General features: G+C 39.4%; 1 protein-coding gene across 3 annotated transcripts; it reads right to left on the reverse strand.

Annotated features, from left to right (window-relative positions):
* Positions 1-9,265: 9,265 nt before the first annotated feature.
* On the reverse strand, positions 9,266-12,940 carry LOC128630643 (protein argonaute-2-like). 3 transcript variants are annotated; one of them, XR_008394914.1, is made up of 4 exons: positions 12,465-12,940; positions 9,794-9,998; positions 9,644-9,725; positions 9,266-9,433 (listed from the first exon to the last, which is right to left on the reverse strand). XR_008394914.1 is itself a non-coding variant. In XM_053679034.1 (3 exons), the coding sequence occupies exons 1-3, from the start codon at positions 12,638-12,640 to the stop codon at positions 9,350-9,352; spliced, it is 405 nt and encodes a 134-aa protein (XP_053535009.1). In that variant the 5' UTR covers positions 12,641-12,940; the 3' UTR covers positions 9,266-9,349. The 3 variants fall into 3 exon arrangements, 1 of the variants encoding a protein (XP_053535009.1); XM_053679034.1 differs by lacking the exons at positions 9,644-9,725; positions 9,794-9,998 and adding an exon at positions 10,974-11,118; XR_008394915.1 differs by lacking the exons at positions 9,266-9,433; positions 9,644-9,725; positions 9,794-9,998; positions 12,465-12,940 and adding exons at positions 10,941-11,118; positions 11,230-11,272.
* Positions 12,941-13,609: the final 669 nt, after the last annotated feature.

Here is a 13,609-nt window from a genome sequence, read left to right on the forward strand (position 1 = left end):
CCATTTTATTTACCTAGGTAATTGAGAATCCTGGTTTCTGACCACCTAGGTAAATGAGAATCCTGGTTTCTGACCACCTAGGTAAATGAGAATCCTGGTTTCTGATTCTCTATGTAATTCAAAACGCTGGGTTTTTATTTTCTGGGTTATTAGAAATGCCTGGGTTCTGATTCTATGTGTAAATGAAATAGGCCTTTTCTGGAAACATATGGGTTATCTAGTGTGTAAATACAGTATAAATACTGGAGCTTAAGCTCAGGGGATTGGGATCACCTCTGAGAATTCTCATCGGTGTGGATCTCGTGTGGTGGAATGGAACAATAAATCTGGACCCTTGCTTCTTCTCACTCACGGCTGGTGTATTTTTTCCATCTCCAACTGGTCTCAGAGGTAGATGTGAGTATTTATTGGCTTTTAAGTTGAGTTTTAAATGTTTTTGGGTAATAGGCTAAATTTGAGCCAACAAGTGACACAGACGAAGGTCGTATATTTTTTAAGAGAGAACCAAGACGGGCCGTTTATTAGGGTATTCGGGCCGTACTGCACCTGCAAGATAACCGTCGCTGGGGACGGCTAGGGCCGCAAGATAACTGTCTCTGGGGACGGCTAGAGCCGCGAGATAAGGGTCCCTGGGAACAGCAAACTCTGTGGGAACAGGGTCTCTCAAAAGTGCTCATTCACATAGGTAATGGTGTCCTGGAGAAGCTAATTCTAAACATATTGGTGTTTGGGTTTAGAAAACTGTATAAATAGGGGAGCTTCAGCTCCGGTTTTTTGGGATCACTTTTGGGAGGTCTTAACGGTGTGGATCTCGTGTGGTGGAACAATAAACTTGGACCCTTTGCTTCTTCTCACTCACGGCTGGTGTCTTATTTTCTTCCTCCAACTGGTTAAAATATGTGAGTATCTGTTTCTATGTTAAATATTAAGTGTTATTGGGTAATAGGCAAAATTTGACCGTCAACACCAAGCCTGGACACACCTGTGTGAGCGAGTGTATGTCTTGTGTTGCTGATGGCCGATACAGATTTTTTTTCAAGTTAAAAAATCTGATACATATTCCGATATACAATTATAAGGTCAAAAATGAAACAGATGTTAACAGGTTTAATTAATGAGGATTTTTTTTTACTGTCAAAAGCCGAATCATCAATATAAATATAAAGACTGTACTTATAATGTGAGTTTTTTTTAAAAGCATGATTTACACCAATGCCAAGAACATTTTGTTGGCCAACTGATATTGATTACTGGAGGTACATTTTAACAGCTAATATTGATCTTTAGACAACAGGACAATGTTTTATCATGTTTCAGTCATTTAGTTGTTAGTTATAGACTAAATTTAGTCAGCTAAACCTGATCTAAACCTTAAGGACTGAAAGCTGTTTTGGATATCAGCCAAAAGATTACATATAAGTGAGTCCATGAAGTCTGCCCCACCTCTGAGCACACTCTATGCCCTTCTCTCCCAGCTCCAAGAACTCTCTTATGGTGGACAGCACAGTCTGATCAAACGCCTTCAGGGCGACGACGCCTTTCGTGCTCTCCACACCGATCCTCGCACTTCCCTCTACTCCCTGCCGGCGGAACTGGACCAGGCACATGCTGGCTGAGGTGAGGGTGCGTGTGCTTGAGCCTACAGAAAACACATGACCGAGTCTCCTCAAACTGAGCCACGAGCCCCACACCACTCTCATCTACCCTCTCTCTCTCACACACACAGGGGTGAAGGGTCAGAGAGAGAGCCAAGAGGACATCAGGGTCAGAAAAAAAGAGAGAAAAATTTAGAAAGTGTATAAATGATGTTTTGGATAAATAATTCTGTCGTATTATCAATTCTTTATTCTAATATTATTTTTGATAATGAGACTCCATAGAATCATTTGGCACTGGTTTGGTCTTGATTGGACAAAAAACCTAGGACTAGTTCGCAAAAGTAGGTTTTACAAAAAACTCCAAGATGGTGGAAAACTTTTATAGGCGGAAATGAAATCAGAGATATACGTTTTGTTCGTCTGGTCCCAAGGATTCCATACATGTAAGACACTGTGACAGTGTCTGTGACAAACGTTCAAAAGTTATGGCCATTTTTCTAAACATTCTCACTATAGTGCCACCATCTGGCCGATCGGGCCGAAACTTTGTAACTCTGTAGTACTCTGGGCTACTACCTTCCCTCAAAGTTTCAGCTCTCTAGGCCTTATGGTTTGGTCTGCACGCTCAGTTTTAGGGAATAATACTACTACTACTACTACTACTACTACTACTACTAATAATAATAATAATAATAATAATACTTACAATTACAATTACAATACAAAAATCATGGTGGACTTTATGGGTCCCAATTAATTTTTGTGCCTGATGGGGAAAAAAATTACATTCACCTGGATTTTTTTTTTTTTTTTACTTTGTAGCAAATAAACAAAATCGCAGATATGACTCCGAACATTTTTTGTTTAATATCTGAACTTTCTGGCTTCATGAACCATACCTCAAATATTTACAAAAGCCAAACGACAACCAGCACTAACACCTCAACAGAAGAAAACAAGGTTACTACAAGTAAAAGTTACCACTGTAAAAAAATAGTTCTTGACTTTAGTAAGTTCAACTTATTTTATTCAGTTGTTCCAATTAATAGCTGACTTAGTTGTACTGACTTATTTAAATGAGTTTGCTCAACATTTAATTATTTATATGGAATCACACACGTGTTCAACACAATGTATTCCCTAGCAACCAATTACATCACTGCTTACGTCACTTCCGCAAGCCGTTAAGTTTCCTTCACAAGAAGGCTGTGCTCTTTTTCATCGGTGGACATCTTCGATGGGTCCAAGTCAGGTCATTCATTTTATTTGATATTACTCTCAATATTAATATGTATTTGATATTAATCCCAGTATTAATATGTATTTGATATTACTCTCAATATTAATATGTATTTGATATTACTCTCAGTATTAATATGTATTTGATATTACTCTCAATATTAATATGTATTTGATATTACTCAATATTAATATGTATTTGATATTACTCTCAATATTAATATGTATTTGATATTACTCAATATTAATGTATTTGATATTACTCAATATTAATATGTATTTGATATTACTCTCAATATTAATATGTATTTGATATTACTCAATATTAATATGTATTTGATATTACTCTCAATATTAAAAATGTATTTGATATTACTCTCAATATTAATATGTATTTGATATTACTCTCAGTATTAATATGTATTTGATATTACTCTCAATGTCTGTTGTTAAGATTTGTTGATAATTTGCTGCTGGATGATTTGCATTGTGAACATGGAGGCATTTGTAGGCGGTAAACTGCTTCACAGAAAACATTGCTTTACCAAAAAACACTTTGAGGTCATTTTTGTCACGTTTTTGAGTTAACTTATTTTTTGTAGCGAGTATTGTGCTCGTGTGTGTGTGTGTGTGTGTGTGAGAGAGAGAGAGAGAGAGAGAGAGAGAGAGAGAGAGAGAGAGAGAGAGAGAGAGAGAGAGATTTGTGAATAAAAAGGCTGCTTGAGTCACTTCTCAAGTCCGTGCCTCATTTTGGTCTGTGAGCATCTGATGCTAATCACACTGATTGGTTCAGCTGCAGCAGATTCTTGTGAACAGGTTTGACATGCGGTGCTTAATGTAGGTGTGTGTTTAAAATATAAGTGTATTGGAAGTGTACATTCGTGTCCCATTCGCTTAAATGCATCAAAAATATAAATACGTTTTTAAATAATCCTGTAATCCTTGTCGGGGTTGGTTTACTGAGCGATGAAGAGTCGGTTCGACTGATTCAGTTCACTCATTCAAACCATCGAAATGGGATAAGCGGCTTTGGTAATGATTCTTTAAACGAGCCGATTCAGAATCCTCTTCTTGAATCGTTTGAGTCGTTCTCACTCGGTCAGGGTTGCACATGTGGGTTGCTTTTCCTGCACGTGTAATCAGCACGTGTTCACAGACCGTAAATCCCCCCCCCCCCCCCCCCCCCCCCCCCATCCCCCATGGTAGACACTCGACAGAAATTTCATACTAAAGTAAGTATTTTATATTTTCTGGGTCTAAACAGAGCAGAAATATTGCTAATGTGTTCTACAGATTCTATTGGACTGGTGAACTGTCCACAGGAAGACAGTCTTCTTGCAATCCTTACTCTTCTCCCTAAAAAAGGAGATTTACAGGAGATCAAAAACTGGCGACCAGTGGCTCTTCTCAGCACTGACTACAAACTTTTATCAAAGGTGTTGGCCATGAGGCTGAGAAACGTTATGGAGCATGTCGTTCATGTCGATCAGACTTATTGTATACCCAACAGGTTGATATCTGATAACATCATCATAATTCGTGATGTTTTGGTCCTCTCCAATTCATTGGGCTGTGAATTCTGCTTGATTTCTCTAGATCAGGAAAAGGCCTTTGACAGGGTTGAACATCAGTATTTGTGTCTAACACTAGACGCGTTCGGGTTCAGCTCTGGTTTTATAAACATGGTGCGAGTCTTGTACAGTGACATTGAGAGTATTTTAAAGATCAACAGTGGTTTAAGCACTCCATTTAAGGTTCTGAGAGGAGTCCGACAAGGCTGTTCATTATCTGGCATGCTGTACTCCTTGGCCATAGAGCCACCGATTAAGACGGTTTCTTTCAGGTGTAACCCTTCCTGGATGTGAAACGGTTTTTAAATTATCTGCCTATGCCAATGATGTTGTTGTCATCAGCAAGAAACAAGAAGATATCAATACCCTTGTAGAAAACATTGAAGATTTTGGTGTAGTGTCCTCTGCAAAAATTAACTGGGGAAAAAGTGAAGCGATAACGTTCGGCGATGAGTTGAGCAAGAAACTGGTTTTACCTGCTGGTCTGAGTTGGAACAAATGTGGTTTAAAATATCTTGGTGTTTATCTTGGTGATGATACTTTTGTGGGGAAAAATTGGGACAATGTTTTAGAGAAGGTTGAAGGGCGTCTAAATAAATGGAAATGGATCTTACCACACATGTCTTTCAGGGGTTGCACACTTGTGATTAACAACTTGGTGTCATCTATGCTGTGGCACCGCTTAGCATGTTTAGACCCTCCAGCACAACTGCTGGCTAAAATACAAGCAGTATTGGTGGACTTTTTCTGGGACCGTTTGCATTGGGTCCTGCAGAGTGTACTTTTTCTACCCAAGGAGGAAGGAGGGCAGGGACTCCTTCATCTCGCCAGCAGGGGCGCTGCCTTCCAACTCCAGTTTATTCAGAGGCTCCTTGTTGGGCCCAGAGACCTCGTCTGGAGACCCTTGGCCAGAACCATATTGACCCGAGGCCGGAATTTGTGTCCTGCTGAGTCTTTGTGGCTGATGGACTTGAGTTCTCACAAACTTCACAATCTCCCAAAGTTTACCAAGGACTGTTTACTGTGTGGGGGATGCTCCACAAACAATGAAGACCAGGCTGTGAGACCCTATCGTGGCTGCTGAAGGAACCAGTGGTGCATGGGACTCGTTTCAACGTGGAGCGCGTAGCAGAACCCTTTGTGATGCAATTGTTCTGTTCAGCTGGGATTGTCACGCTAGGACATGTGGTCGAGCGATGTGGACCTGGTTTGGGACACAGCCGAATTCTCTTGTTCGCCGTAAAACTGCCGTGTGTGATCGTGTCCTGTCGCAAAATGCGGTGAAAATGCTCACACGACGTTCATAATGTGATTAAGGTGTTTACATGTCTGTAATGCACGTCCATAATACGATTAAAACAGGAGTAATCCACCTGTCTTAATTAGATTAGTGTTTAATTAGATTATGACCTTAATTAGATTAAGGTTGCTGTTTACATGGTAGTTTCTTAATCAAATTATGGTCTTAATTAGATTAAGAGTGGATTATTGACTGCGTTTACATGGACAACTATAATCCACTCTTAATCTAATTAAGACCATAATTTGATTAAGAAACTACCGTGTAAACAGCAAGGTAGAAGAAAAAACCCACATTACTATGGGTAAATAATATAGGTGGCACTAGTGCTGCACAATTAATTGAATATCGATCACGATTACGATTCTGACGGCCCACGATTAAATGAACATGATCGACTGCGATATTAACGTTTAAAGTTCGTCCTCCGCTAATAGAAAACTCAGCTGCAGCTCAAATCAAGCGCTTCCTACACTTATAGCCAATCACCATAGGTGTATATATAAAGGATTGAGGATGTGGTCATTTTCTTTAATCGCACGTCTATCATTAGAGAATCCGCATCGTGTGATCAAAAACGGAGAACGCGCATGAATTTGTTATAGAATTTGTCCAAGATTTTATTGGGAATGTTTCGTACAGAGTTGACGATCTAAATAGCTTAATTTAGCTTAAAACCGTGTAATTGCAGGGTTAAAGATACGAGCTATACGAGATCAAGCCTGCGATCGGAGCGTCCGTATACTCGATGTTTACAAAACCACAAGAACACGTCAGAGTTAATGTATTGTATCAAACACGTCAGAGTTAATGTATTGTTCTGATGGCTGAAGGAAAATTTTACTTAACGGTTATATCTTAAGGGTGAGCTGAGGTTGTGTATAATTAGTTTAGTAGAGAGAGAGTGATGTAGAAAAAAGGAAATAAAGAATTAACAGGTGCTGTGAATTGAGGATGTGTAGAAAAAAAGTATATTTAAAGCAGATGAATGAGTGTATTAGAAGCTGGGAAAGGTGAGGTTTCCTTCACGTGTTTCCTGGAGGATGCAGTAGAGGTGTGTGTGTGATTTCCTGTATACATATATACACTTATATAAAATATACATATATACACACGGTTGTGTGTCGTTTTAGAAACATCTGGCACTTGAATTTTCAGTGTGCACATGATAGATGTGCTATATATTGTAATTTAGAAACAGGTGGATTACACAAATATTTTACACTAAATATGAAACTTATTCACTTCGACTGAACATTAAATGAATCTCAGAACTGAGACAGTATTAAACAGTCAGTAACAGAGGCCCCTGTGAGAATCAGAACCTCAGCTTTAATCAGTGTTGTGGAATGTGATGTGATCAAATCAACAAGTTAGTATATGTGACTTGTACTCTAAACCGGTTATCTAGGAATCGTTGTAGGGGAAAAAAAAACTACTTGAGTCCAGCACTTTCCTTTAACTGGAGCTGAAACTTCTTGTTAAAGCGTTTTTGGCCTTTTGTCAACCCTACAGTGCACGTCCTCGAGGCGCGTTCACTATTCACGTTTTCCTACAAAATGTCACCTCCTGTAATAACACGAGCACTGCTTTTTATTTATTTAAATATTTTACATATACGGATTATATACTTTTTTATACATTTACAAAAGGCTGGTGTAGATTTAAAACGCTCTGAAAGTTTTCACCAAAGGAACAGAAATTATTATTAATTTTTTAAACTGGTTTATGATGCTCGTGAGTGTGGCTCTGTGACATTTAACACCTTCAGCAAGACTTTAACGCGAACACGCTTTAAACCGGTATTTCCCGTCGCAGCACGCGCACAGGTTTGTTTAAGATTAGCACGCGCACACTTATAATATTGTCACTACAGAGCCCATGGAAATTAATGCTACTTTTGAATGGTTTTACTCTTCACCTTATAAATCTGAATTTCCTGCAGACGATACTAAAGTGAAAGCAGTTCTTCAAGACCTTTGTACCCCTGTTATTGATTCGAATACTGCCATGCAACTGGACTCCCCACTCTCTCTTGAAGAAATGTGAAATTCAGTTAAAACTATGCAGCGTAACAAAGCTCCTGGCCCGGACGGGTTCCGATTGAATTGTTTAAAGCATCTATTGGAAAATTAGCTCCATTGCTTTTATCTGTGTTCAACGAATCGTTGGAATGTGGGTCTTTGCCTCCAGCTCTGACACAAGCCACTATAGCTCTCCTTCTTAAGGAGGGTAAGGATCCAACCTCCTGCGGGTCTTATAGACCGCTGTCTCTGCTTAATGCAGATGTAAAGGTGTTGGTATCTCGTTTAGAGAATGTTATCCCTTATATCTGAAGAGCAAACTGGTTTTATAAAGGGACATCAGTTGTTTTTCAATACCCGTACGCTCTTTAAATTATTCAAAGCATTCGGCTGAGATTGGGATTTCTTTAGATGCTGAAAAAGCCTTTGACAGGGTTGAGTGGGTTCAATCCACATCAGAGAGGAATGATTTCTAGGATTTATGATTTTATTCTGGCGTTAGGTAGTGAGGCAAGTACCAAAATTAAGAATGCGTGGGAAATGGAGTTAGGAGTACAGATAAGTGAGGAGTGTTGGGAACGTGCTATTGGTAGGATACAGTCTACCACTTCCTGTGCTCGTCTTGGACTCATCCGGTTCAAAGTTTTACACAGAGTCCATTTGTCCAAGTCGAGACTTTCTGTAATATATCCAGAAGTAGAGGACAAGTGTGATAAATGCCATGGCTCTCCCTGTCATCTTGGCCATATGTTTTTCTTCTGCCCTGATCTCCATGGTTTTTGGACTGGTTTCTTTACCATCATGTCCACTATTCTCAGAGTAGATTTAAAACCTTGCCCACTCATTACTATATTTGGGATTCCTGATGCCTCAGTTCTATTACGCTGTGTACAAAAAGATATTATCACTTTCACATCCCTAATAGCAAGACGTTCCTGCGACTGGTTCATGTAAATAACTCGTACAGTCAGACAGGTGTTGGTTGTTTAAAGAAACCTTTTATTTAACAAAAAACAAAATAAAAATCGGCTCCTCAATCTTCCCCCTCCTTCTGAAAACACAGACGAAATAGAAATCACACGCTGCAAGGACACAGCCAGGTTCTGTTTTACACACACCTGAGAGGAGATAAACCAGCTGAACTTTCTAATCTTACATTAAACATCCAACAAGCAGCTTTCGGGTCACAGTGAGACATTAATGACAAGTTCCTGTAACGCTTCTTCTGCGCTAAACTCGAACCTGAGGGTGACGACGCCATCTCAAACTAAAACAAGTTCTATCTACAAAGCTACAGTGCAGAAGAGTTACTCTGACCGGGGTGGAGTATTTCAGTATAGTACCTTCTGATCGGCGATCAGCCTGCCATCATGCAGCTCACCTTCCGTCAGCTTTTCGGCTGCAGGCTAAACACAGTCAGTGAAACTGGTGCGTAATGAACGTGTAGAGAGAGAGACAGCGAATAAAAGTGAATAAGTTCAGACGTTACTTTAACGCATCTGTGATCTGAGTGATGAGTGCCTTGACCTCGGACATGATCTGCCTGGCAAGGTAGGAAGCGTGAGGTTAAACGCTGTGACTGTAAATAAACACTGAAACAGGTGTTGACTCCTGCACTTACCACATGTGCAGAAACTCCGGCAAGAGCCTAAGGATCCTCCTGATCTGAGCCAAACGTATCCTCCACTGAGCTCTCAACACCTACAGGAGCACAGGTCTTTTAAACTCACGCACTTCGTTGAACATCGAAACCGTTATCCATGGACAGAACACACACTCTCCCCAAACAATATAAACACAGTAAAATAAAACTCAAGTGATCGAGTCACCGATGAATCGTTAGCAGAGTGGTTGAACGTAGTTAAAAAAAAAAAAAGACAAGTTTTAATTAGCTGAATTGTGCATCCTTACCGCCGGGTCTGGAGCTGCAGCCTGTTGGCCGTGCCCTACGCCACGGTATGGTGCATTTCCTTTACCCTGTCCTCCTTCTCAGCTGCACGTGAAGTGTGAGGTTAAACACTGTGACTGTAAATAAACACTGATAAACAGGTGTTGACTTACCCTATGCACTGAACTTCCAGCCTTAGACTATTGATCCAAGCGATTAGAGCCGCACGTCTCGCCCGCTGAGCTGCTAACAACTACAGGAACACACGGGTCTTTTAAACTCACGCACTTCGTTTTACATCTCCATCAGAAGACGCAGTAGGCCTAATCAAAGGCCAGATAGAGGTCATCTAGTCCAGATACCTTGTTGCACTATTGACTGAACAAACAAGTAAACAAATAAATAATATTTTATATTCATTTAAGATCTGTTGCACTTTTATTATTATTATTATTATTATTATTATTATTATTATTAAATTATTCAACTGTTGGTTAAAGGCGCAAAAAAAGGAATCCACAATGCAATTAATGATTAACCAATTTAAATCGAATACATATATGTTCTAGTATTTCCCCCCAGAAGTTTATGTAAATATAAATAAAAGCTTCTCATTGTTGCCAGATTGAACAATCGAGTGCAATATGAAACATGTTTTTTTTTCTTCTGTGCATTAATTAGTTCATTATCAATTTAATCACAGTTTGCTGATTTATTCCTAAAATATATTTATTACTAAAATAAAAAAGGAAATCCAGTAGGCAATGATGTCAATAATTAATACATTTAAATCGAATAAAACTATTTTAGTATTTTCCTCCAGATATTGTACACTTAAAAAAAAAAAAAAAAAAAGAAAGTAAAATAGACAAAGAAAAACACATCTTCTCATTGTTGCCAGATTGAGACACTGAATGCAAATTACATATAAATAATTTTATTAGCTCAATATTTGGTTACACTTTGTTCTGATTTATTCCCAAAATGGAAATAGGAATTTCCCTGCTGAAAAAAACAAAACAAAAATCAATCACAACAGAAACCCTCATAGAATCTGTAATGTCCTGTAGGTCTACTGGTAATTTGTTGCTTTGGTGGCATGTTGTGTCTAGTGGATACCATTAAGAACCAATAATGGTACTGGTTTTAATGGTTAACAAATTAACACGCGTTCTCCGTTTTTGATCACACGATGCGGATTCTCTAATGATAGACGTGCGATTAAAGAAAATGACCACATCCTCAATCCTTACATCATCAATCAGCATGATCCGGGGTTGTGTAGAAAGCGGGCTTGTATGAACACAGGTGTGTGTGTGTGTGTGTGTGTGTGTGTGTGTGTGTGGCTTTTACCTGCCAGTTGTAATACATGTGGCAGAGTTTGTAGGTGAGTCTCTGCATGTGGTCTGGTTTGAGGACACTGCTGTCGTACACCACGTTGTAGTGAGTGGGGGCCACGCTGCTGAAGCGCACTTTGTGACTCACGATGAAGTCGTACCTGACAAATCAAGCCATCAGCGTTTAAAACACACCGAACGCAACCTGAAGCTGCGATCAGAAAGACCGCCAGAGAAAGAGAAAAAGATGGATGAACTATGCCTGAACACACCACTCGGGTCACGTGACTTCGGCGTCGATGACCGTTCCCGGAGGAGGGTCGCTCGGTCAACGATTTTCATTATCGATTACTATCAACTATTATGGATTAGTTGTTGCAGCTCTATTTGCAACACATTATACTAAGTATTGTGTGGTATTTGAAGATGTTTGTTCAAGGTAATGCAGTTAATACCCATTGCAGTTCTTTATACTTCGGGTTATTACTCAGATTATAAATGTATTTGAGTGAGGACATTTATCACCTGTGTGCTTTTTCTGCATTGTTATTAGCATATGTACTGTATGATTTAGTAAAATAATCATTAGCCATTACGTTGTGAAGCTCGGTGCAGTAGCTGATGTGAAAGTACATTTTATGTGGTGGCGAGGTGGAAATATGATCCATACGTATTATGAATGAGATAAGAATGATCTGAGACAACTTCAGACTGTGGAAGTGTTACAATATTTTCTATATTTAATCCGTACGTATGAGGTCAAGAGTGTGACCACCATTATGAGTAGGTCCGATTACATTCTGATTAATCCCTACTGAATCGGAGATGGACACAACCGCTGTTCTCAGAGGGTCTTCTGGGTTATCAAAATGAATATTAAAATCACAGACGATTAATGCTTTATCTACAGACACAACCAGGTTTGAGATAAAGTCTGCAAATTCACTAAGAAATTCAGTATATGGCCCTGGGGGTCTGTAAATAATAATTAGAGGAATTAACTTTTTTTTTTGTGGCTACATAAGTTATACTGGTATAATTTCAAAAGAATTAAATTTATGCTTAAGTTTTTGTGTGACGACTAGATTTTGACTATGGATGAGACCAACACCTCCTCCTCTATCAGTTGAACGAGGCTGATGTACATAACTGTATCCAGGAGGACTGGCTTCATTTAATGCCATGTACTCGTTTGGTTTAATCCAAGTTTCTGTTAAACACATTAAATTACATTCCTGATCAGTAATGATGTCGTTAACAATAAGAGCCTTAGACGCAAGAGATCTAATGTTTAATAGTCCTAGCTTCAGATTAAAGGTGCTGGCTGTGCATTCAGTATGATCTAATTTTAGGTTAATTAGGTTACTAAAACAAACATTTTGAAATTGTCTATGTAATTGTATAGCTCGGGGAACAGACACAGTCTCTATAGAATGTACTACAGGTGTTGGACTATTAATTGAACATTGCTTATGATGAACGTTGTTATTGTAGAGGATGTGCTTACGGTAGACAGTCACTTGGTGTGTAGCGTCTTGGAGATGTTGTCAGACAGCAGTTCCGCTCCGAGGCTGCTGGGGTGCAGGCCATCAGGACGAAACAACCTAGAACGCTCCCAGAACAGATTCCAGTTATTAACAAACAGCAGATTCTGTTCATTACACTGTGAGGGAAATTATTCATTTTTACTTTGAAATAGTTTTGTTCTTGTTCTGTTTCATTCTCATGTGAGGATAACGACTCAGAAGGCCATGTGATGTCACTGAGATCAGAATGTTTATCTGCTTACAGAGACACAAACATGTTCTTCTGTTCAAGGTTCGTCTAAACATCATCTAAGATCCTAAAACAAAGCCTGTTTGAACTGCCTCAAACTGCTTCTTATCGGTACACAGAATGATGTCATGCTCTGAGTTTCATATATATAGTAGTGGTTTCGTACAAGGACTTCAGAGCGCTTTCATTATTCTGTCCTGCTTTATTCTATCCTGTATTAACCAGCTGAGAGAGGGGGCGCCGCTGCAGGGGTCCCGGCTCAGGAGTATGGGGGCGCTTGCAGGTCTTTAGTTTATTTATCGAAAACATTGGATTTGGTGGCACAAGGATCGCCAGCACGTTTGCGTGCCATGGCTCGAGCTGCTCTCTTAGTGCAGATCACTGGGAAAATTGCTCTCACACATTGATCTTACACTCATCACACCAGGTCACTTCTATTTTGAATTAGATCCACATGCAACACGACAGCTCATCAAAGAACAGGATATGAAGTTATTCTATGTGTCACCCAAAATTTAAATATTAAACCTATTAGTGTGTCTAATACACCAACTGTAGTGTTGTATTGCCTAATTAATTCTGTGGAGCCAGTCACTGAGAACACTCACAATTGCCTAGCCGAAATTCATATTTCCTCGAGCCAAAGTTTGAGCTTTTTAGACGTTCCATCTGGAAGATTTTGTGAGCACCCTGTTCTGCCCAATTGGCCGAATTAAAAGCTATCACTACAGAGTGCGAACTGGTTATGGGTAGAATTGCTAATATATATACTGACTCTGATTATGCCCATGGATTGCGTCATCTGTTTGGAGCTGTTTGAATGCAGTGAGGTTTTAGTAAAAGTGCTGGAACACCACTTTAACATACCGAGCAAAT

Source organism: Ictalurus punctatus, unplaced genomic scaffold (assembly GCF_001660625.3).
Source record: "Ictalurus punctatus breed USDA103 unplaced genomic scaffold, Coco_2.0 Super-Scaffold_100058, whole genome shotgun sequence".
In the NCBI taxonomy this organism is placed as follows: Eukaryota; Metazoa; Chordata; class Actinopteri; order Siluriformes; family Ictaluridae; genus Ictalurus; species Ictalurus punctatus.